The sequence below is a fragment of the Clytia hemisphaerica genome, unplaced genomic scaffold, assembly GCF_902728285.1.
Source record: "Clytia hemisphaerica strain Z4C2 unplaced genomic scaffold, Clytia hemisphaerica genome assembly, whole genome shotgun sequence".
NCBI classification, from domain to species: Eukaryota; Metazoa; Cnidaria; class Hydrozoa; order Leptothecata; family Clytiidae; genus Clytia; species Clytia hemisphaerica.
Genome location: NW_027104525.1, coordinates 219827 through 245334, shown reverse-complemented (window position 1 = coordinate 245334; position 25508 = coordinate 219827). Strand labels below are relative to the sequence as shown.

At 35.3% G+C, this 25508-nt stretch overlaps 2 protein-coding genes across 5 annotated transcripts in view; one reads left to right on the top strand and one right to left on the bottom strand.

Moving 5' to 3' along the window:
- The first annotated feature begins 853 nt into the window (after positions 1-853).
- On the top strand, positions 854-10210 carry LOC136822010 (forkhead box protein A2-like). Of its 3 annotated transcripts, none has more exons than XM_067078230.1 (3): positions 854-945; positions 8058-8170; positions 8966-10210. In XM_067078230.1, the coding sequence occupies exon 3, from the start codon at positions 8994-8996 to the stop codon at positions 9942-9944; it is 951 nt and encodes a 316-aa protein (XP_066934331.1). In that variant the 5' UTR covers positions 854-945; positions 8058-8170; positions 8966-8993; the 3' UTR covers positions 9945-10210. The 3 variants fall into 3 exon arrangements, with proteins under 3 accessions (XP_066934331.1, XP_066934332.1, XP_066934330.1); XM_067078231.1 differs by lacking the exon at positions 854-945 and adding an exon at positions 7619-7669; XM_067078229.1 differs by lacking the exon at positions 854-945 and adding an exon at positions 7728-7792.
- A 12896-nt stretch (positions 10211-23106) lies between these two features.
- The window catches only part of LOC136821985 (hapless 2-like), a 40987-nt gene continuing 38585 nt past the window's right edge, over positions 23107-25508 (bottom strand). The window contains exon 14 of one of the 2 annotated variants that reach the window (XM_067078202.1): positions 23107-24050. In XM_067078202.1, coding sequence (XP_066934303.1) covers positions 23825-24050 — 226 coding nt within the window. In that variant the 3' untranslated portion in view covers positions 23107-23824. The remainder of the gene's footprint in view (positions 24051-25508) is intronic. The other variant, XM_067078201.1, reaches the window with a different exon arrangement.

The window sequence follows — 25508 nt, the reverse complement described above, 5'->3', positions numbered from 1 at the left end:
CGTTGGCAAGATACAGGCTCTGATAAAATCGTTTAAAACGCTTGTTTGGTTTAAACATACTACGCCATATCTTTTCTGAAAGCCCATGATTAGGGCTACATGATTAGCTCGTGTCGACGTTCCAATTTATCCATATCAGTAAAAATGTTGTCGTCATCAAAATCGTCAATTAGACTTTAGAGGTCATATCTTGAGACCACGTGGTCCAAATTTCAAAAGCGACCCATTTTCTCTATCTACTAATCGAGAGGAAACTCCTTGTCTAGTTATTTTCGACATTTGAAAACCATTAAAAATCAGTTATCAAGGGTCCCCCTTGATTAATTGTAGAAAAAGGACGTCTGCCATTACGGATTTGAGGGTGTTCTTATCTTCCTGGGGTTGGGGCTTTTTTTGGTGATTCCTGACATGTTCCTGGAGTTATGTGCAAAATTTCATCTCTACACCATTTTTATCCGGGTAGTTATGCGAATCTACCTGACTATACAGAAAGGTTCGTATAATAGAAATTCGAACTAGAGAAACTTGATTTTCCCAGCATCGCGTGACGATGATCGCGTGTGAATGTATTAAAAAACATCAAACCATAAACATACATGTTGAATCGGTCTTTCTTTGTTCTTAATGACATCATTAACACCTAAAGAAATAAGTTGACACTTTTTGTAATTATCTAAGCAATTTGGTAATTACCATTGATCAAAAACACACAAACGCCGACCAAGCACTGACAATTCAAAAACAATTTTTTTCTGTACATTGGCACTCTGTTACTCTTGCTCTGACTCAATAGACGTCTGTATGACATTATAAAGACGGCTTTTACTGAACGTCACTGGTAAAATTGTACAGGTTGGAGCTGTTTGATGGTACAAATAAAGAAACAAAAGACTAGAAGACCTTTTTCATGTAATTCATCACTTTGACGAACAGAGGAATAACAAGGTAAGAAAGATATAATTTGCTGCTTACATCATCTGATTTTCTTTTGTTTCTAATGTTTGAATTCGAAGTTTCTTGGTATACACTGTGTCCTCTAAACCATGAAGGCCGGAGAGAGGAATCTTTAACCTTTTCTGGACAAGCGAAAGTGATCTTCAAAATTGTGCCGTATTTCGGACGACAGATCTTTAACAATTTCTTTATTTTCGTGCTTTACATTTTTCGAAATCCAGAGCTAATGACTATACCTTACTGTTTTAAATTATGTATTTGGTTCCCTTTCCGTTTTGGTAAGCGCTAAATAAGTCGTGGATGTACACTATTTTACGCGATTAACTAGTTTTTGATTGTTTTCGTGATCATGATAGGGGTAACAACATTTACGGCCATAGCTAAAGGTGCCTTTAAGGGATTACTAAAATTGGGGTTAAAATAAAGTCCATTCGCCTCAAGTGTGAACTCGTCATGTGGAAACCATGTCAGCGCAATCAGAACGATTCCCTTGAGAGCGGTTTCCACATGGGCAAAGAGTGCACACGCAGTGACTTGTCGATCGTCGTCGTTGAGTTGAGATCCTTCAAATTGTCTTGGAAAGCGAGTGATCAGAACATAGACTTTGTTTTTGACTGAAACACTATAAGTTACAAAACGAGTTTTGCGGTCTACCATAATCTATAATAAACGCTACTGATTTTTATTCTTTATTTTTCTTCTCACAATTTTTTTCAAAACGGGATTAACGGAAGATTAGCTTGGGACTGTTACAAAAGATTTTAAAAGTTTAAAGCCAATTTTTCATAAAAAATGTTACAAAAAACAATAAATGAGAGGTCATACGCAAAATTTAACGAGAAAATGGGACCAAATATAAAACAAAACTTTCAAAACAAAATGACCATAAGATTGATGTTTTATTTCTAAAAGCACTAAAACAAAAAATTGATTTTTCGTAAGTTGAGAAAAAGTAATGTCTCCGATTAGCCAAGTTTTCTTTGCTATAGCGGCTCATTTTTCATTTTACAAAAACAAAACGTCAGACTAGTTCTTCAAACAGAGTTAAGTCCTTTTGAGGTTTCGTTTATTTATCAAAATTACGAAAAATCGCCGCTCGCGAATGAAAAAAGATAATCGCGAGACTAAAAAGTGAAGAAAAAAAGAAACTGTACTACAATATTTTTTCACAAATCTTAAAAAATATCAATAGCATGTATGATTTTTTTAATCAACGTATATATTTTATATCAAAAATTAAGCTTTACAATCTCAAAAGCGGTCAATTAGAATTTAAGTGATCAGTCGCTTTAGTCACTTGTTTGACCGTCATTGATCTAGTGTAGAGTGATAGAGAGTCCGAAAATCCTCCTTTTTATTTATTACCGTACACGTTTTTTTAAAAGAACATCCAATAGTTTTAAAGCCTTAGGATGTTCTTAACTTTTTGAGCTTTAAGCCTAAAATGTTTTTAACATGTTCTTAATTTCACCACTTTGTGAGCATTTTTGTCCATTTTCTTAAGAAAAAGAGTCTGTAAAGCCTTAATATGAGTTTCACTGGTCATCAAAGCCTTATGTTCTTAAATAGTTTGTTCTTATAAAAAAACGTGTAGTACAATTTTATTGAAAACAATCTTTTTACCTTCGGACCCTTTTTGACCAAAACTAAGACGATTTTACGTATATAAATTTTGTTTTGAATCTACCGAACCTTACTGAACCTTACGGTATAACCTACAAATGTATTTTCATAAGATTTCGTGTTAGATGAATTCTTCTCTTTTCGATTGTTTAAGAATATAAGATTTTTAATGACCAGAGACGAAATACACGAGGTGCTAATTAATTTAAACCAATTAAATCGATCAAACAAAGACACGTGCCTGTCTTTTAAACATTTTTTTAAATCGAGTAGTCATGACAACCAAACTAAGTTCGGGTCTGGTAAGAAATAGATTTTGAAAAATTTGACCTTTATTCACTTGATTGCAATATTAAGATTGATTTTAAAATTTTCTAGTGTTGGTTTTGCAGGTCCATACCCTCCTCCCATAGTGTGCAGAGGGGTCTGAACCCCCCCATTAATATTTCATCCCCCCCTATAAAGGTATCCCCCCTATTTTTAAAATTTTTTGATCCCGCACCATTTACAGGGGTCCGAGCCCCCAGCATATAATTTGTACTCCCAGTATTGGGGAAGAATTTTGATGAATGAAATATATTTTTCAGTGTGAATTCATACCAATAGTCAATTTTTTTAACCAAAAAGTTACTATCCCTCCCATTTTTATTTGATCCCCCCCTATAAGCTCAAACCCCCCATTTTAACTGGAAAATTGCCCATCCCCCCCTATAAAGCCTTCCTTGAAAACTCGGATCCCCCCCTTAAAAAAGGGGGGGTTCATACTATGGCCTCCATTCATATAGGTTCACTGAGACAAGGGTATACATGGGTACTCTTATGTTCCAAATAAAAGGGTGGATTGGAAAATTTTCGAGATCTTAATAAACGAGGGGGGGAGACCTAAATAAGGTAAATATAGGCCAAAATCAGGCTATTTAGAGCAAAATAAGGGCCTTTTCTTTGACAGCTGAAATATTCTTAAAGATTCATAAACGGGGGAGGGTCCTAATAAGGTCCGGGGGGTTGGAAAATTTTCGAAAAATAAACAAGCGGTTTATTTGGATTCTAAGAGTATGATTTTGATAATTTATTTGATTTCATACTTTATTGATATTTCTAGAGGGGTCAAGACCCTCCTTAGGTAAGAGGACCCCCCTTAAGTACTAGACCCCCTTAGGAAATTCATTTAAAATTTCACACCCCAAGTGCCGCACGTAAACTTTATTGGAAAAGAAAAAAATTTAAATTTCGCATGATTCAAGGAAGATCCCCCCTTATCTAAGAAGACCCCCCCCCTTATCTAAGTAGACCCCCCTTAGGAAAGTCATACTTTTAACACCTCCCTTGCTTTTGGTTCATTAAACCCCAAGAGACCCCCCTAAATGTAGGGGGGGGGTAGAAACTATGGAAGAGGACATTTTTTTGACGATTTTGATCTTCAATTTGAATTGAGTCCCAGCTATCTCAAAGGGGATAGTGTTTATTGGAGTATAAAGATTGATTTAACAATTATAATTTTTTCTTCTTGAAACTCTACTAAGGTTGATCTTCATTAGCACACGCTACGACCACTTTTCAATACATTAGGCTTCTTCCCTATCGAGAAAAAATAAAGCTATTCCATTGGTCCAATATGAAGATACAGACTAAGTTCCCTCTATAAAAACAAGTGATTCGTCATCTATTATGTCGTCACATAAGTATTTCAGTTATAAAATGAAGTTATGTCTAAGTCATATGTAAAATAGAAATGAGTATCTTTAGGCAGTTTTTATTGCGTATTTGGTCTTGAATAGTTTTCTAATTCCTTAGGACTTCTTCCTCTAAACTTATGTATTCATAGGATAAAATCGCTTCCTGAATCTTGAGAAAAAATAGACAAACATCAAGCTGGTTTGCATTCGAATGAGCTTGATCTACAAACACGTCAAAATAACATAGAATACACCCCCCCCTGAGCTTAGGGGGGGGGGCTAAACCATTTTCGCTTGATTGGGGCTGTATTTTTCAAAAAATACCTTAAATTTCAACTTTTAAATACTTAATTAAAACACTTTTGTGTTTGAACCAGCCCGACATCATTTTTCTTCAAATGAGATTTTCTTATAAACAATTTGATTTTGAAGCTTGGTTGCTCTAATCTTCATGATTTTGCCGAAATTAAGTGTAATGTTCAAACCGACAAATTTTAATTAACAGTACTAGCGCTCAGAAAACTGATGCCAAAATTTTGATAAGAAAATAAAACAATCGCGTTGCTATCCATAAAGGTATCTTCTTTATAAAATTGACCGACAAAAAACAACTCAATTAAAACAAATTGAGAAGTTTCACACTTAACTTAAGGTGTGAAGTTAATTAACAAATACAGTAATGTGAGACGGGTTGTAAGTTTCCTATAGAAAAACAAAAAAACTTTAGAGAGATTTTTGAGTACTTTTTTAATTAACAGACTTTAAATAGAGCGGCATAGAAAAGCACATTCGTGAACTGCATAGTGCATTTGGTTACCTAGAAGTTTTTCAAGCGCTCCTTGTTTGGACTGTTTGATCAAGTTTTTCTACTACCGTTAACTCTCGCTAATTCAAACTTTCTACGATTCGAACTCATTTTCAGTTTCCCGTCAAAAAACCCCTCATAAAATGCGTTCTATAATTCAATTTTTCCGTAATTCGAACTAATAAGATTCCCCGTTTGAGTTCGAATTAGGGAGAGTCAAAGAATCAAACCGAATACGAATGTTCAAAAAGTCTTCTATAAACACCAATAGGCAAAGATCCGGTTAGAAAATTGGTTACAAAACTTCACGATTCAAAAAATACCTTCAAATTTAATCAGTACTGGGGAAACTTTCCAAACCACAAAGTTTGTAACCAATTTTGTTAACCCTTGACGTGAGCTACGGTCCTTTTTTTAAGAAAATCGCTAGTTAAAATCTCAAAAAAGTGGATTTTTTTCAAATTTTTTCATTTTTTGCTTGACCATGAAATACAAATCTTATTCTTACGAGTTAGACCAGAAACGACGATTTCTAACTCAAGCAGGGCAAGGGTTAATCCTTGGGATTTAAAATCCCCAACCATCTAAAACCACTTTCCATCCCATGATTATGTTTTATCCCTGCGCGATAAAGATCGTTTTCGGGTCACTGAGACAGGGATGTGATCTAGGAGACAGGGATGTGATCTAGGGTTTGGATTCTTTATAAGAACTTTCTTAACTGATTCAAAATAGAGTTGTTTTACCTTAAACAAGTTCTTATAAAATAAGATAACTTTGTAGGTGTCATTTTCTGGTCTTTGTTTTTGATAGATAAAACGTTCTAAGCCAAACTACTACATTGGTTTAATAGGGCGCTAATTCTCTTTAACTTACTTTTAGCTATACCTACAAGGCCTCATTTTTTAAATAGAACTCAGATTTGTGGGAACTATCAAACAAACTCTGCAAACCCCCTTACTAATAGCAATTCCTCAGTTTGATTACTGACGTTTTGAAGGTTTATTCAGGGGGTTATGAATTGTTTTATGAGAAATCTAGATGATCAGTCAGAGATGAGTCTAAATTTTCTCAAAACAATTTTTTTTGAAAAGATGTTTATTTAAAAATTTGGTTCCCAGCTAGTTTAACCTACATTTTGCGTACTTTTTTACTATGTACTCATTTTGTCAGTACGAGTATACAAATATTAGGTTAGAATCTGTTTCAATAAGTCACTTAATTTGTAGATTATTTGCTTCCGGTAGAGAGAGCCTTGTAAACATTCCCTAACATAAATTCCGATTTAGAAGGTCTCTCGGATAGTGTAATAACCATACTCCTTTGATAATCCGAGAATTCCCGAACAGCTAAAATTCAACTTTCAGCGGGGCATTGTCTATAACAAGGTCTAATTTTAAACTTTCAAATATGATTGACGCGCAAAAATGACGTTAAAGTTAAAAGTATCTAAACAGGGAATGAACAGAATTCTAAGCTATGGTGACTTTTAAGGATTGATTAGTCCGGGTATGGTGATCAATAAATCAAGATGAATGAGAGACAGTGGGCTCTAGCTAACGACAATTTCTAATATTCAAACTTAGGTCTAGTCAAGTTGAGGCTCTCTTGTTGAGGGAGGGTTTGTAGGGGTTCGAAATACCATTTTCCCGTCATAATTTTCGCTAAATCCCGGAATCTTGGACATTAAAAAAACGTCGTCACACCGGTTTTTAGAGGTTAGAATGCCAGAATACTGACAAAAAATAAGGCTAATCACCGTCACCGTCTGATTTTAAGATACTGGTTTCCGTCTCGTAATACCGTACTAAAAAAGGATCAATACTGTCTCACCGTAAAAGTACAACCCCCCTCTTTAGATATTTTCTAAAATTTAAATCTCTCTGAATTCAAACGAAGTGGATTTTTCCGTTCGAGTTCGAATTGGCAAGAGTCAGCTGCGATGACAGAGTGTTTCTATAGCTTTAATCAAAAAACAATAGTAGAAGACAGGTTCTATCGCAGGTTGGTTTTAAAAAGTTAGATTTTCGAAACGATTGTCATTGCAAACCGGTGTTGATTTTTGAAAAATATAAACAAATCTTCTTTTTCTTCAAAAATAAAGGGTTTTTATGAAAGTGATCAAACCTTAATCACTCAATGTCGCTAGTTGGTCGCGAGACTCGACAACTCTTGAGTATCTTCTTCAAAAAGCATTGTTTTTGTAAGATTTTTTCGAGTAATAATTTAAAGAAAAATCACAAGTTGAATATTTTTTTAGTTTTTCAAAGTTTGTTTTAAAGTCTCGAAAACGATTGTTTTGAATAAACAAATTTACAAAATTTAAATAACTTTGGGTAATGAGCCGATTGATTAGTAATTGTTTAGGATCAGTGATCAGAGTGACAAACTTTGCACGTTTAGAAAGTTCAGTTTGATTTTGTTTGGTTTGTATACCAAACATTTATTTGGAAGAAATATTTCTTCAAACAAAATTAAACATTACCTTAGTTTTTATACTCAGTATTATCTTTTAACATTGAAAGTTTGGAAGCAGCTATATCTTATAAAACTGAAAAATTAACAAACTACTTTTTCCAAATCAAAAAAACTGGCTTTTTTTGTTTATAAGGTATTTTGTTTGTGACAGCAATTATTCGCTTCTCGATTTTTATGAAATATAAATTTTTGTTTAATTTTTTGTCTGTGATAATAGAAAATTTGTTTTTCTGGAATTACCAAATGTGTTACTAGGGTAAGGTTTTTTTTGAAAATCTTTACAGGAATAATTCTTTTAGAAATTTAAACGGGCGAAGGTATTATAATCTTCAAAGACACAATGAAATAATTAAATATTATAATATTATATCGTAATACTTTTCTCTCGTGAGACCTAACTTTTCATTGGCTAAATTTTTCAACAATAAATAAATTTTGACATAATTTATTTAACAAAAAAATCTTACTCTCTCTATTTCTTTTGTTCTAAAAATTTCTTTGTTTTAATTTTAAATTTATAGACAAAATTCAAGTGTGGGTATCTCAAAGGGACATTTCTAATTCGACCGGGACATTAGAAGCACTCAAAGAAGTCTACAGGATTCGTTAACATACAGACATACAGTGTTAAAAGGTAAACATTTTTTTCATTTTCCACAAATTAATTTCAACTGAAATGAATACTTTGATATAGATTTTATTTCACTTTTCGCTTCTTTATACAATAACCTTAATTTGTAGGTTGATTTTAAAGGTTTGAGATTGGTTTTCGATTATACAATAAGTTTGAGTAGGAACTAATTAGCGTAAAAAATCAACTTTTGACCAAGTTTGTTAACTAAAACTGTCCCGTTTTCGATAAAAAAACCTTTCTACTTGAAATTAAGATGTGTTTTTAAGAAGGCCCTGATCTTTTAAACGCTCTAAACAAACATAAATTGGTCAATTTATCAAAAAAGTAGGGAATCAATTTGTAGAGCCTATAGCGTTTAGCACCTCAATTAAAATTATTGAAACTCTTAGCGCCTCTTTTGAAAGCGAATTTAGTGGGATGATGAATAAAAGTAGAGCGATAGACACATAGTATTGTCTGTCTGTATGTGGATTTTAAATAAGCGTCATAGCGAGGCTGTATAGAAACCTAGGGTTTTAGCTTAGTGTCAATAAAGTTATTAACTCGCTATAAAACAATCCTGAAAAGACCGTTTACGATTTAAGGGGGGTAGACAAAAGACAGTTCTTTATTATTTACCTAAAAGATATTGCGTTAGGTTTATTTTTGTGAAGTCAATCGCGCGGTCTTCTCTCAGTGTAGTGTTAAGAACAACAAAATCTTGAGAACAAAGGGTTCAATTTTGTGTGAAAAATAAGTATAAAAAAGTATATTTTTCGGAAATACTTATTTGTTTTCATCATTCTCTCTTGTTAGATAGACGTTGTCTTGAGATATCGCAAAGATGCCTCGACCTAGGAAAAGTAGTTATGGGGATGACAAACCACCTTATTCTTATGTTGCGTTATGCGCCATGGCTATCCATAGTTCACCAGCAAAAATGATGACATTATCACAGATCTATAAATTCATAATGGACAATTTCCCATTCTACCGCAAGAATAGTACGCGCTGGCAAAATTCACTACGACATAATCTATCATTCAATGATTGCTTCGTGAAAGTATCCAAAACATCAGAGCATGGTGGGAAAGGGAATTATTGGACTTTACATCAAGATTGTACCGAAATGTTTCAAGATGGATCATTTTTACGACGAAAGCGACGTTTCTTATCCAAAGAAGACGATGACGAACTCTTAAAACCGACTGACAATTTCAAAGACGAAAAATGTAAACCGACAAAAGATTGGGAAACAAAGATGGAACGCGGATATTCGATTCGTCCACATTATCTACCTATAAATTTCGAAAAAAGCGAAAAGAAACTGATACAGGAACATCACAAGAAAATTAAAACAGAGACAATCATACGTCCTAAATCTTTTAGTATCGCCGACATATTAGAAAAGGAGAAACACGACAATGAAGAATTATCGCCGTCATCTTATTACCGTCGCTATTCTCCACCCTTACAGCATACATCCTCAAGAGTATTTTTTCCTTCAGATAAAAAAATCGTTCCACCAATTTCTCCGCACGAGCGCCGCTATCACCCGTACAGTTCTTCCTGCAAATGCTGTGACGACTATCCTTCTATAGCTGCCAACCATTCGACATCAAGCGCTAGACACCAGAGGCATTGGTCTCCACCAGCATACAGGAGAGGAGACAGCCCTCCCCCTCCACCCCTCCCCGCTTACATCTGTCATGAACCTATACCACCTTCCCGATCTTCAATCAAAGAACATACTTTTCATGCGAACTATATCAAATGTGGATGCCACTCTTTTTAATAATTTATCCCTATTGTTAGATAATATTTTCCTAATTTTATGAATAACTTAAGGGCTATCCGACTTTTTTCCGGCTTTTAAACAACGAAATCTGAACATTTGAGCAGGGGAGCCTGAAAAACTGTGAGAAACTTTGAAACAGTTATCTAGAAAAGTTGACCAAAATAAAAGTTATATATTTTAAATATTATTATTTGTATTATATTGTATAGATAATTTAATTATTCTAAAAAGTAAAATTAAAGAGAAAACGACTTCAATTTCAAAAATAAGCAACTTTCAGATTTCTGAATCCCTTTGGCACTGATTCACTACGGTTTGGAAAGTGTATCTGCGCTAAAATTATTCTAATGAGAAAATATCGGGAAATAAACAACCTAACAAAGTTTGGAGGGAATCGGAATTTTGGACCTGAATTTGATGAACTTCGTTATTTCACGAGCGGAACTAAACATTTTTATCAAGAAAATGAGCCGTGTTATCAGCGCCGAGTTGAAAGAAATTACTTTTAGTGACTGGGAAATTACATAAAGGGTCAAACTAGCTATCTTTTGATAGCAACACTAGAGCTCATGTTAATAGCACATCCATGTCTATGTACCCCTTATCAGTGAAACATTAGGTCGAAGAAAGATAGATTCTACTCCGTGGACCTCTACACTTTCTATAAGAAACTTTTTTGATTAAGGATAATTGGCTGACGAGTTCTTATAAGGACGAAATGCATATGCTGCTCTGCCACCCAAATCTCCTGAAAGAAGATAGTTGAACAGAAATTATTTGAATTTCTTCACACATAGCGGAAAATGCGTTACAAATCGTAAAGTTTGACGTTGTCTTTCCTCAGAAAGGTTGAAGATTTACATTTAAGCCAGTTTAAGCCCCAGACTTATTTCATTAGCCCTTCTGGTAACTTTCCAAGGTAAAGTTATCGCACAAAAAGCAAAACTTTGGTGTAAAATTTGTAAAGTAAATATCCCTGGCAATGCTTCAATGCAATGATTCTACAGAATCTACGAAAAAAATCTATACAATTTTGAAACTTTAAAAAACCTTGAAAAACTAAAATCCTTGAAAAAATATAAACCACTTTAAGTAATACCTTTTGTATTTAAGAAGTGCTTATAAAAGTTTGGAAAAACTTTGGGAAAGAAAGATTCCAACTAATCAAAGAACCGTCGATTTAAGCAATTGTTTATGAAAAATGCATGCACATTCGATAGATTCTGAGACACAACAAAACTGCTTGCCAGATTGTTTGTTTATTTTACTGTTTATTTTATCACAATTTAATATCTAAAATGACGGTTGCATCAAAATATATCTGAAGTGAAATGTTTTTATTAGCAACACTTTGGTTGAGATGTAGAGAAACACACCCCTTTCATTTTAGACAGAAAAAACAATAATTTTTATTTGACATTTCCAAGTTTATACCGTTATAATAATTTCGACTTAAAAACCAAAACAAATAGGTAATAAATCAGAATAAATCTCCGGGTGGATGATAGGTACTTACTGTCAAGCTAAAAATGCCAAGAAATATTTTTCTTTTCGTTGGTAGAAAAACATTATTGAGCTTGACATCTTGGTACTGTAAGTATATGAATTTGAAGCATAAAGTATTCGTGAACATATTTTTCTCTTTCTAAAAAATTTGGAATTTACAGTGACAGCTTAAGAACGTAGAGACCTGTTTTTAGGGGGTTTCAGTCATCCTTATACAATCTGAATTCGTTCAATAGTGAGGACTTACCCTCTAGATGGACATTCTAAAATGGAAACTCTGGGAACTGTCCTTGTGAAGTCAGCGATAAAATAAAAGGGCTTATTACAAAAGGAAAGAGAATGGACAATAGATGACACCTTGTGAATTCAAAATTTTACTCTGATAAAGTGATGGTCGTAGCAAATGTCGCTGTCATCAAAACCGGTTAAGTCTGGTTAAGTAGATCTTAAAATGTAATCATAAAACTGCCCTGCAGAAATCCGTATGCAGCTAAAAGCCTAACAGATCTCAGATTGTGAAATCTGTAAATTTTGATTAATTTTGAATTATTTAACACAGAACGAAAAACAAATCTTTTCAATATAAAAACCAAAAAAACTTAGCAAGTGATACAAAAACATACTCAGGGTGTGACTGTGAGTAGAGTGGGCGCATACTCTTTACCCGGACGCTTCCCTACCTAAATCTGACGTTATTTTGGTCCAAAAACAGACAGAATGTCGTTTGAACATCCATTTTGTGACCAAAACTGAAATTTTGAAAAGAAATTAAATCACGAGGTCAAATATCATAGTCAGGGCAAATTTTTACAACTTCTTTTTCCATTTTATGCTGGAAGAATTTTATTTTCTTCGCAGTAAGATATTTGTTATATTTATCACTTTTTGATAACTTAAAATTTTCTTTCGATACATCTTGACGGGCTTTTGATACAATAAATATGTGCAATTTTTTCTTGAATAGCTCAGCTGGTCTTGAGAGCATTTTAATATGATAGAAATCAAACATTTGATAAATCACATAAACTAACCATAACATACCCCTTACCAAATCCTATCAGACGGTTTTAAATAATTTTCTTTTACTTTCATATGTAACAATAAGCTCCTCCCATCTCATCGTCAAAAGTGCTACGAAGTTTTGCAACATTTGTCCAATTTCGTTTTAGCTTTAAACCCTAGTTCCATCCACCATTTTTCAATGATATCAATGAAGGAAAATATCAGAGCCCCCTTTCCCAGTGGTATGCATGATTGGACGCGGATCATGATCTATGGTTTCAACAAGTGTTACCTTAAGAGAAGAAATTTTCGCCTATTTTGCCCTAAAAAGACCGATTTTAGGCGTGAATCTTGAAAATATTCGTGTTTCGTGGAATTTAATTTCGTGGATTTGTCAAAAAACCGCGAAATTAATTCCGTGAAAATTTGTTCCCTTAAGGTATAGGTGATGGATTAAAGTTTTTTGGTGTTCTAATGGCGTGATAAGAGAATATTCTCGGCGTGATGGCGTGATCAGAAACTCTATTGGGGGCCTCATATAAGGACCAGGATAAAAAGGGGGCAAGGGCGGGAATTTACAAGTGAGCATGAGAGTTATCATTTTACAACTTTTAATTGCGGTCGGAAAAGTCGAAACATTTGTCCATTTTGGACGAGTGTCTTTTTGTTTGTTTTAAATTGGAGCTTTCTCAGAAAACTTTGAAGCTGCTGCATAAAGAGCTAATATTTGAAAGTCTCCCTCCCCCTTTCAATCGTTATCAAGGAAATTGACTTCTATATAAATGCTAGATAATAATAAGTGCAGACTTTGACATTTACGAAATTCCTGCATAATAATATCTTAAGTCACGAAGTGAAGGTGTGTGCAATTCAACAGAAACAGTGGAATTAGAAAATTCATGTAAATCCATGATAAATATAGGATCTGCTAAGAACTAAATCAACGAAAGAATTCAAAATCGATCAAGGATCCCGTCAGATTCCCGTGGACCATCAGGAGTCTGGTGCGTAGGGAGATATCTCGTTTCAATGTCTCCTATCTAATCGCTTATAAAAACAAACCCTTTAAACGACAAGTGAACAACTTGAAATCCTATTTGACTTGAATATTAGTTTTTCTAAAAGAAATTTTAAGAAAGCATTTTTTTTCTCGTAAGGCTTGACCAATCTAGCTTATTTGGCAATGCAAAATCTGGCCAGTATTTTTTCGTCAATGCAAGACACTGTATGAAGTTCGTTTTAACAAAGTCTGTATAAAAAAAACCGGTATGGAAGCCTTTTGCTTCTTTCCATTGCTTCTAACTTGAACTTGCGTTGAGTGAGAAATTAATTAATTAGTTTTGCTCACATTTTGAACATGTGATTAAGGCTTAATAAACCAATCCCAAGAGTCGAGTATGGTAACGTGATCAAAAACTGAGCAAATTTTTATCTTTTGATATTAACAAAGGAAGAATCTGACAAAAATTTAAAACAATTTCCAGACCAGGGTTTTTATACGGACTATGGTATAAATTATCATTGCTTTTAATATAACATATTCATAGGGGTCAAGACAACTTGTAGTGACCCAACTGGCTTACATGTTTTTTTTTTATAAGCATAACGCTTATAAGCATATGAAGGCTCAGATTTGCAGAATTCCTTAGCTTAACATGAGCATATATGTCAGCCTAAAATATTTTTCAAGTGGTCATTTTTATCTGTTTAAAAAAGGTTTGGTAGAGGTCAAGTAAAAAATAAGACATTCCACGGCTAGCTACATTCCACTGCTCCCAAAATCTGAGCAAATTTTTACAAAATTTTTCAAATTTCATTAAAAATTTGGCTCGGGGGTGAATCATAAGCATGATTTTTAAGCATATAATAAGCATAAACTATGCCTGGATGCTTTGAGAACTTAAGCATACACGAGCCTGACCAAGGGGCATACACTTGCTTATAAAAAAAAACATGTATGAGATCTAAAGGTCAAAAGTGTTCGACGTGTTCTTATATAGGAAGGCAAAAGATCCAAAAGTGTAAATCAGGCTACCTGAAGTGTTAATCTTAAACGTAATTGTGTGTAGGACTTTTTGTTGGTTTTTTTTTCACTAGAAGAGCAACAAACAAACAACCAAACAAACAAACAATAACAGTCAATAGAAATAAATATTCCATAAAAACAAATGGACGTGTGAGCTCTTAATTTGTTTAATATTTAATGAGGTTCTTAAGATCATCAAATCGTATTGTTTGAAAATATGACTTAAAGGTAGATCTAAATCGTACCAAGATGAACACGTTTTAGGTCTTTTGTTTCCCTGAATATTCCATTTAGTTTGATTTATCACCGTAGTAGGTTTTATAGGTTTAACATAGTTGTTTTTCTAACTTCCATGACTAAACACATAACTGTCTTTGATGGGGGATATGGTTGGAGACAGGTCCAGCAGGAACTTAATGACATCATCGGCGCGCAGGCACCTTGACATTTATTCCTTAATGGGTTTATTAGTTTTAAAACATTCACATTCTTTAGGAGGTTGTTTATGACGTTTTAACTAAGTTGTAAAGACAAATGAACCCTTTCAAAAATTCTCAGAACCATTGAGTTTAAAGCGAAGGGCTAGAGTAAAATCTCTAACCATTCCCAGGCAAGAAAAAGTGAAGCCACTTTTTCCCATTCAGAGTCTAGCCCTTCGTGCTTGGAAGTCAATGCTCATGAACATGATAAAACCCAAACACCCAGTGAAACGGTGTCGGAGGACCGTAAAATCACTTGCTTGAATATCGTAAAACAGTTCTTTTTATCTTTCCATCTAAATGCAGACACGCATGCTTTACTATGGTTTTTATATGAGTTATTACGAGCAATATATTACTCTATGAGATGAATTACAGCCTATTTTTTGGCTTTGCATATACAATTACAAAACCCGGAGGCATCCCATTCCATGCTATACGACACTCCACTATGGTTCCGTTTTCCATTCTTCGCGAATAATTGACGGTACCCCTTTCATCCAGGTATGGGGTGAATAGAAGAATACTTCACTGTAATTGGTTAAAGCAGTAAAATCATGTTGTTGAACCACGTTATATCAAAAGACAACCAAAGAATGGCGTCACCGTTCCCAGAAGAATTTGGTACAGGCTACAGGTAAGATGGTGAAACAGTTTTTCAAATAATTGGTTGAAAATGATGGTAATAAAGATGGCTTTCAATGACAATTGTCGGTTAAGAAAGATGGCGGACGGACGTGTCTGGCGATCCGGAAGGTAGAAGGAAGAAATTTCTGCCGCGAAGACGGAAAAAGCGGAAATTAAAACCAAACATATACCTAAAGATAAGAAGAAAACGTCTCGCCGTATCATTCAACCCATCTTCAGAAGTAACCAGGTCCCGGTGCTAAATAAGGTCGGAAAACCCTGAAGAAAAGACTACCGCAGTCAAGGTAGCAGAAGTGTGAGGACGATATGAACCTCGAAGAAAAGACGCCCGCAGTCAAGGGTGCAGAAGGTCGGTTGGACTGACAGGCTCGAATATTAAGCCCGAAGAGAAATTCTCTGTAGCAAGGAGGTAGACGCGTCTCGCCAAACGAGTGAAGAATCTAGAATACACCATATAAGACCAATAAGTGTTACTTTTCCCACTTCTTCTCTGCGGGGGATGTGAAAAAGATGATGTGATTCTTACAGAGGAAAAGAAGAGAAGGACAACTTGCAACCAACCAAAAGTTCCGATGTTCAGTTTCAATAAAATCAAAAAGGGAGAATTTTTCCTTCACTTCGCTCCAAATGGCTCCAAGCAGATCAATGAAGCTGCTCCAAATGAAGAAAAATTAATAATACCCGACTCTCAGCCTCTACCGGGACAGGATAAAACATTTCCATGCAGACATTGCCCGAAAAGCTTTACAACAAAGGGTGGGAGATCAAATCATGAAAATTCTCACACAAAAAAAAAATTGAAGGAAGTCCCCACAGTTCTGTCAACAACTGTAGAAAATATGACGTCACAAAGTTCAAGTCAACAAATCAAGGTTTGGGCTGATCACACAACAGCTGATATCCAACAAATAATATCTGCGGCGTACGAAGAGATAGTATACCCAACATGTTTCACGTACCATCAGGAGCAGTTGGCAAAGAATACATCAAAGAACTGACGCGTTTGATCGATGCATGGAACAGCAACAACAAGCATCTGAAACCAATTCGCTCAAGGCCATTATGGTAATGCCTTATCTTCTTCTCCAAAAGCCATGCTACATATCATCTGCGAAAAAAAATTCTGAATGCCTAAAAAACGCTCTGGACACAAGGTGACTTTGACTCACTTCTTCGAGAGGCAAGAACCATCCAGTCGATTTTGAAGAAAAACTGTATGAAGACCAGCGCTGAATCGAAATCAAAAAGATTTGCAAAGTTTATCTTATCTGGAAATGTGAAGGCATCCTTACGATTGCTTGATGATGAATCTTCGAAGGGTGTGCTGAGTCTAACCAACTCCACGCTTCAAGAGCTGCTCCAAAAACATCCGAAAGGAGCAGAACCAGATGAATCAGCACTCCTGACTGGTGAAGTACCATTTTGTGATCGAGTCATCTTCGAAAGTATAGATGAATCAAAAATCGCTGCATCTGCAATAAAAACCAAAGGAGCAGCTGGTCCATCCGGAATGAACGCAGATGGATGGAGAAGAATTCTTGTGTCCAAAAGTTTTGGTCGAACTGGAACCGAGCTACGGAAAAGCATTGCTGAAATGACGAAAATCCTTTGTGTGATACAACTTGATCAGGAAGATCGCAGTTTGGAAGCATTCCCTTGTGCAGGCTTATTCCACTTGACAAAGATCCCGGTGTCCGTCCGATTGGTATTGGAGAAGTTCTACGAAGAATAGTTGGGAAAGTCGTCATCAACACCATTAAACCAGACATTTTCACCAGTGCAGGTTCCCTACAATTGTGTGCAGGACTACCGGCAGGCAGTGAAGCAGCAGTACATAGCATGAAAGATATCTTTGAGGAGCAAGAAACTGATGCAATACTCCTCGTTGATGCAGAAAACGCATTCAATTCACTGAATCGAAAAGTATTGCTTCACAACATCAGTATATCTGCCCACCGATGTCGACGTACGTAAAGAATTGCTACCGTACTGCATCAAGATTATTCATTTCGGGCATCAATCAAGAAATCTCGTCTGCAGAAGGCACAACACAAGGCGACCCATTAGCTATACCATCCTATACTATAGGAGTTGTTCCGATGCTCCCACTCATCGTAGACGATAGTGATACCAAACAAGCAGCTTTCGCAGACGATCTTTGTGGTGCTGGTTCTCTTCCCAGTCTTCAGAAATGGTGGGCCAGGATTGAACAAACAGGTCCATTGTTTGGATACTTTCCGAAGGCTTCCAAATCATGGTTGGTGGTGAAAGACGAAAAGCTGGAGGAAGCCAAAGTGATGTTTGCAGACACCAATCTAAAGATCACCTCATCTGGTAGAAGATATCTGGGAGGCTTCATCGGCAATCAAGAAGGGATTGAGAACTCTCTGAAATAAACACCTTGTCAGAGATCGCAAAAGCTGAACCTCAAGCAGTGTATTCGTGCTTCACACATGGGTGGGTACACAAACTCAACTACTTCCTACGAGTCATCCCTGACTTCACAAACGAATTAAAGTTGCTGGACCAAATGATCGACCAAAATCTGCTGCCCATGATGTTGGGGGGAAATTTGACTGAAAATGAGCGTAAGCTAATAAGTCTTTCACCAAAACTTGAAGGTTTAGGACTGCCAATATTCTCAGTCACGTGCGTTCATGAATACGAAACATCCACCACCAAAAGCACGACTTTGATGTTAACATCATCCTGCTAAAGAAGACGAAAGAGCTGATTCACAAGGAGAACCAAAAGAGGAAAAAGTTGTTATTGGAACAACTCAAACAGTCAATCAGTAGAAGAGAGCAGCGATCCGTCGAACTGGCATCTCTCAAAGCAGCATCAAGTTGGCTCATGTTCATGCCATCAAAATCTGAGAACACGGTTCTCAATAAACGCGAGTTTCACGACGCAATCGCCTTGAGGTACAGATGGCCACACAAGTTCCTGCCAACTATATGCGCTTGTGGTAAACCATTTGACGTCGACCATGCCCTGTCTTGCCCCAAAGGGGGTACATAATTGCAAGACATAATGGTGTTCGAGATCTAATAGCAGAGCTCGTTAGAGGAATTTCCAAAGATGTTGAGGTCGAACCTCACCTTCAGGAGCTCACATGCGAGCAGTTGACGGGAATTACAAGCGGTGAGGCAAGACTCGACTTGAGTGTTCGAGGTTTTTGGCAACGCGGAGAACGTGCATTCTTTGACGTAAGGATTTTCAATCCATCTGCACCGACTCACGTTAACAGGGACCTAGACAAAGTCTTTCGAGCCAACGAAAAAGAGAAGAAGAGAAGTTATGGAAGGCGGTTAGTCGAAGTTGAGCACGGCTCATTCACACCCCTAGTTTTTACTCCGTATGGAGGTTTCGGGCACGAAACTTCAAAAGCCATTACAGTGCTTATAAATAAACTCTCGGAAAAAAGAGACATTGAAAGATCCATAATGGGACAATGGGTAAACGCAAAGTTGTCGTTTGAATTACTGAGATCGGCAATCCTCTGTTTAGGGGGATCCCGAAACAATAAAAGAGCATTATTACAACAAAATGAAATTGACAACATTGAAATATATCTAGAATTTGTCTAAAACGGGACTAGACTAGTCGTATGTTTTTTTTTATAGAAAATTAGATTTATTTTATAGGGTGCCGGGAAAGCCTCCGGAGTTATATGATTGTTATAGGAGTGTTTTATTCATGATATGCACCATTGCAATGTCTTCCGTTCCACCCAATAGCTGATTGGTTGAAAGTGACGTATTGACTGATTTTACGTCACTTTCAACCAATGAGCTACTGGGTGGAACGGAAGACATTGCAATGGTGCATATCATGAATATATGGTTTTATTTATATTCAAATTTATACTCGGAATACGTTTTTAAATAAAGATGGCTGATTTGTTTTGAGATTACTTTTCATCATAAACCGAGTGACGTCAAATATATTTTTGTACAGGACACAATTATTTAATTGAAGACATCAGAATAAATGATACTCGAAAAGTGCAGAAGAGCCCACAAAGTCTTAAAATGTTCTTAACTTGTTCTTAACATTTTGGCCATCGAAACCTTATGTTCTTAATTAGCTTGTTCTTATAAAAAAACGTGTAATCGTTTTTCTCTATGTAGGTTTGTGAGCTAAACCTTGATACTTAAAATCGCAAATTGATCACTACAAAGTTATTATAAAAACCGTATGTAAAAACATACTATTAACTGTCATGAAGTTTGCGTAAAAATGGTTTATCAACCCATGGTGATGATAGTTTTGACCTGATGATCCTGAATTTGATCAGGTATCAATTCAAAGTTACTTATCAACATGGTTGAAATTTGTTTTCAAAGAGGACACAACCATAAGAACTGTTCAAGACTTAAAGTGGAAATTTTGAGAACATCTTTATGCTAATTCTATCGATCCTGTATTTTAATTAACAGGTGTCAGTTTAAAGACAGTATGAGGCTGATTAGTTTGTTAGCTTAAGAAAATAAAACGTGTCTTCTACAATTTGCTTACACGGCTTTTTTTAAGGTCGCTACCCACTCAGTATTTTATGGTCGTCGAACAAGGCGCACATCTCGGGCGCTTTCAACTCTTGGTGCGCTTAGGGCAACAGCCTTTGAAGGCTTGATTTATGTAATTTACGCAATATTTAAGCCGCGCGCCTTGTCCGGCGACCATAAAATGCTGAGTGGGTAGCGACAACTTTCTCCCACTTCCAATCATACAAAATAATATCTTGAAGGCCGCGCTGTGCGAGAGCATATATTACGCAAAATCCTTTTGTTTATTCTGCTGTATCAGCATGGGCTGCGCCTATTTATATCATACAAAATAATATTTTTAAGACCTCAAGTTGAGAAAGTACGATGATTTGTTGTAATACATCTATGTTGCTGTAGATGGTAATTCCCGCGGTAATCACCAACTAAGCTTGACCTTTCTCAAGTGATGTACACGCATAAAATTATGACATTTGGTAAAAACTTTGTTGAAATTTCAGTAAAAGATTTTTTTAAATAACACTGGCTACCTCTATGGTATCGATTTATCGTTTAGATATGAAAGTTACGTCATATTTACGGGCAGATTGCCATCATCTTAGTTTACAACAAACTTGGTGATCTTTGGTGACCTCTTAAAAAAACTAACTATATACTTTTATTCTAGCCGGGACCTGATTAAAAGAAGGGTTATTACCGAAAGGAATCTCAAGTGCAAAAAGTATTCCAGTATTTTTCATCGTTTTGTTATAAATCGCCTTTAACATATTTTTGCAATTCTAAGCAATATTTGTGACATGATTGAGATTCTCCGTTTATGACTTTTGATTTATTACAGACCGGAATCGTTTATACAGTGGAGTCTCCATAACTCAAACACGTACGGAGAACACGAATTTATTCGAGTTAAGGAAATCTCGAGTTATGGAGTAAGGCTTATAAGGTACTGCTATCTGAAGGGACTTGTTCGAGAGTTAAGGAGGCATTCGAGTTATAGAGGTTCGAATTTAAAAGTCTTCACTGTAATAGGTGCTGTACGGTAATATATGTTTTATATAATAATGCGATAACTGTTAGATCAGGTTTTAATGTTAGTTTGTATAATAATTATGTCATTCAGAGGTGCAACCGTCCTTTGCCTATCGTAAAAATCTAGTGTGTAATTTCTGTAGTATATTACGTTCCGAAAAAATTAAAATAATCTGATGATCACAATGACAGTGACACTTGGGGCAACCAATCAAAATACCTTAAGGGGATTAATTTTCGCGGGGATTATACTTCGCAAATTTCGCAAGTTTTTCCGAAATTCGCGAAAATTAATCCTCGCGAAAATTTTAAAAACCTTTGGATTCGCGAAATTCGTAAAATATAATCCTCGCGAAAAATTAAAAATCATGATTTTTGCCTGAACCCCTAGGAAAATGAAAGTCAAAAAGGGGCTGATTCGCGAAATTTTATCCTCGCGAAAATTTAGAATTCCCGTCTTCGCGAAAATAAGTCCCGCGAAAATTGAATTATTTCGCGAAAAAATTGTGTCGCGAAAATAAGTTCCCGCGAAAATTAATCCCCTTAAGGTAATTATAAAAATGCCTGGTGGTGAGAGTTGAAATTTTAACTGTTGATGAATTCACTGCTTTTTCACAAAGCAGTGTATGAAAATCGTCAGTATAAGAGAAACTTGGAAATACTAGTCTTTCTTGTCTGAAAGAGAAAACGATAACTGCAGTAGTTACTGCCTTTTCAATAAAATTGAAATCGAGCAAAATCTACCGGTCAAAAAGATTTAAAACCCGGAAATCCCTTCGAAAATAAAGACTATAAACTATATTTTAAACTATAAACACTGGAGCTTTGGGACTTTCAATATTCGCTTATGCAAAGAAAACGATGGCTGTACCAAAATTTAGTTAGTCGCAAAAGTATTGTGTGAGACAGATATGCAATTCCTTTTACTGCAATAAGTGCGATGGAGAGGTCGGAACGGCGAACGGGTAACAAAGTTACAGACGAACAAGCGACCGTCTTTAAGACTTATGGCACCGCTAAACTAGCAAATACAAGAAAGTTTAAACAAAAATAATCCCAGTTATCTCATAAAAAATCACATACCTGATTTATTTGACTCTTTCTTGCCGAGTTGATATAATGACCCCAGTGACAGAATCTTCCAGATTTCAATTCACACCAAAATTATTTTAATTCTATTTTTCACTTTTTTGTATTAATTTTCTACAAAATAAATGTAAATTAATTAGATGGTCAAATGCGAACCATACAGAATACTGAACAGGAAAAGCCCCCCAGTTCTGAACCACCCCTTTAAGCCTACACGTTTTTTTATGAGAACATCCAAAATTCTTAACTTTTTGAGTTTTAAGCCTAAAATTGTTCATAACATGTTCTTATTTTCACCAATTTATGAGCATTTTTGTCCATTTTCACCAATTTATGAGCATTTTTGTCCATTTTCACCAATTTATGAGCATTTTTGTCCATTTTCCTAAGAAATCGAGTGTTTTATAGTCTGCAAAGCCTTAAAATGTTCTTGTAGTAACTTTTTCTTAACATTTTGGCCATCGAAGCCTTATGTTCTTATATAGTTTGTTCTTATATAAAAAAACGTGTATTACGAATAAGGTTAACACCTTTTTTATTAACATCAAAACTAAAACAATCAATTGTATTCTTCCCCAACCTTGAAAATACTGAAAGGTTTGATTGCCCTACCACTTTTAAAATACCATAAAAATGGAGAATAATTTCCTATTACAAAGTATAAAAGATAAGAAAAGTATTCAATCTTGACCAGCTTCATATTGATCCTCTTTCTGATGAATTATCCAACCCTAACCTCCTTCTTCGCTTCCCACAAGTTGTATCCCCCTTAAGAAAGTTAGGGACTTCAAAATATGTTCCTTTTAGGGGCTCTTTGTCATTGTTACAGACATAAAAGCATTTTTTAAAGAAAAACGATGAAAACTAACTTCAATTTTTTTTATATATATCCCTACCTACAATATGAAAATATGTTGGAATATTCAAAATCTAATAAATAAATATAATAATTCTAGGAACATGGTTACTTATGTTTATAAGAAAATATACACTATAGAAATAAATAAAACTTTGGAACACTTGTGTATTTTACAGGAAAAAATACAATCGAAAAAATAATTAAAATCTAGGAACACCTCTGTAATTTTACAAGAAAATATACAATTTGATAAATAGATTTTTAAAATCTATTGAACATTGGAATATTTAACAAAAATATATACTGTTTCTACAGAAAATATTAAAAATATTTAAAAATCTACTAAATCCTTTAAAAAGAAGCTTCAAGTCCAGTCCCTTAAAATACCATAACAATGATTATGATCAGTGTCATCAAAATCGACTGGTTCATCTACATTACATAACACCGTCATTTTACTTAAGATTCCCTTTCCGGCACAAAGATTCCACTTCTACTTTTCTACCGGAAAAAAAAACACAGAACTCTGAGTAGTTGAAAAATGAGCCTCGGAAAGTTAGACTGTTTTGTACTTGAGTAAACTCAATAATTTCCGTACCTTTAGAAGAAAAGCCTTTCTAATCTCATACCGACAATCCCGGAAAAAATAGCGGAAAATTCCCGGAAAAGCCAGGAAAATCTTAATGCGTGAATGGGAATCTTATGTAAAATGACAATACTCTCCAATCATCTTACAAACGTCCCTGGATACGACCTTTAACCGATTTACCAGCTTTAGTTGCTTTCTTTTTAATAGTTGTTTTGGCTTTACTTTTCTTTTTATTTTCGACAGCTTCGTCGTAACTTGGTGGGTCGCTGTCATCATCGTCGTCATCGTCATCATCAGATTCTTTTTCTTCTTTTTTCTCTTTCTTTTTATTCTTCTTCTTTGATTTCTTGGATCCAAATGATGGTAACCTTGGTAACAGCGGTAAAAGAGAATAGATCAATATAGAGCATTATTAACTGGTTGAAGTAAAAGCCGATCAATACAAGAAAATACGCTATTTTGATTGGTTCTCTAGCGGTCAATATAATACGGTAAAGCCCACTTCAGTGCTTTGGTCAAACTGACGATGATTTTGAAAAGGGAAATTTGTTTTATAGAAAAGTTTCGTCGGTTTGAACATGGTTTAAAAAACTGACGTTGCAACGACTTCTCATAAGAAAGGGACGTCAGAATAAATCAAAGAAAATATTGGGTAAAAAAGAAACATGGAAAATGAGTGGAAAATGTATTTTTAAATATTTCCTATCTATATAGGAAATATTTGTTAAAACGGTAATTTTTCTCCTTCTCCTTCTCCTTCTCCTTCTCCTTCTCCTTCAAGTCTAACGCCGGTTTTGGTCAATTTCGTGAGTTTGTACATGAGTCTCTTTTTAGATCAAGCTTCGGCGGTAAAAACAGTAGGATGTTCTTTTTTCGAGGCGGCAGACGTCATTTCTTCGAGAAACGTCTGTGGTAAATATCCGTACGGCGCTCTATTCTCCTTGTCGATCGGGCAACGTCGGCCATTTCAGAAGCGTATTGTTGATCGTTTCTAACTGTCAAAACAAAGATGGCAGAAAATAGACAACTTTTGCTCTTTCGCTACTTTTCTTTGCTTTGGTTTTTATGCTTTGATGAGTTGAATTGGATCATGATTTGTGTACGATTGTCACAAGGAATGGTCGATAGTGAACTTTTGTTAATATTCCTTTCTGGATTTGAGCTGGAATGAGCGAGAGATGATACACTATGATACAATCTCTTGGCTTGGTCTTGGAAAAACAGGACATTTTATCAACTTTCACAAAAAACTAACTTCAATTTTGCTTGTATATTTACATAAAGCGTACTAAGGCAAGTGACTGTGAATAAATCTGACCATGTTATACCTGAAAAATTACATATGTACTTGCAGTTGCAATATGAAAAAAGTTTGCATCCAACGAATGCAATGCAATGCCGCCGACACAACAATGGGAATGGTTGATGAACTGATTTTAGCTAAAAATTTAAACATGGAGCAAAATTGACTGGTTAATGATTGAATTTCCCTTGGTTTTTTTATCTACAACAATGAATTAACTGCTGGGGTTAGTGACAGTTAGTGAGAACCCGTTGCGGTTATAAATTTCAGCTTTTAAAGCTGATAACCGGATCCGGAACACCACGGCCCCAATATGAAGAATGTTATGTTATACTTCTTAAAAGGTTTATTGCATTGAATATGGATGTAAATAATTTGAAATCACCTCACATGTACAATTAAAATTTTTCTTGAACTTGGAGATTTTCTTCCCCGCGTGCATTTTACAACGTGGAAAACTTTAGTTGTGAATCTAGAGATCTTTTGCAATGTGTGTTTTAAACGTGGACAATTTTATCATGAA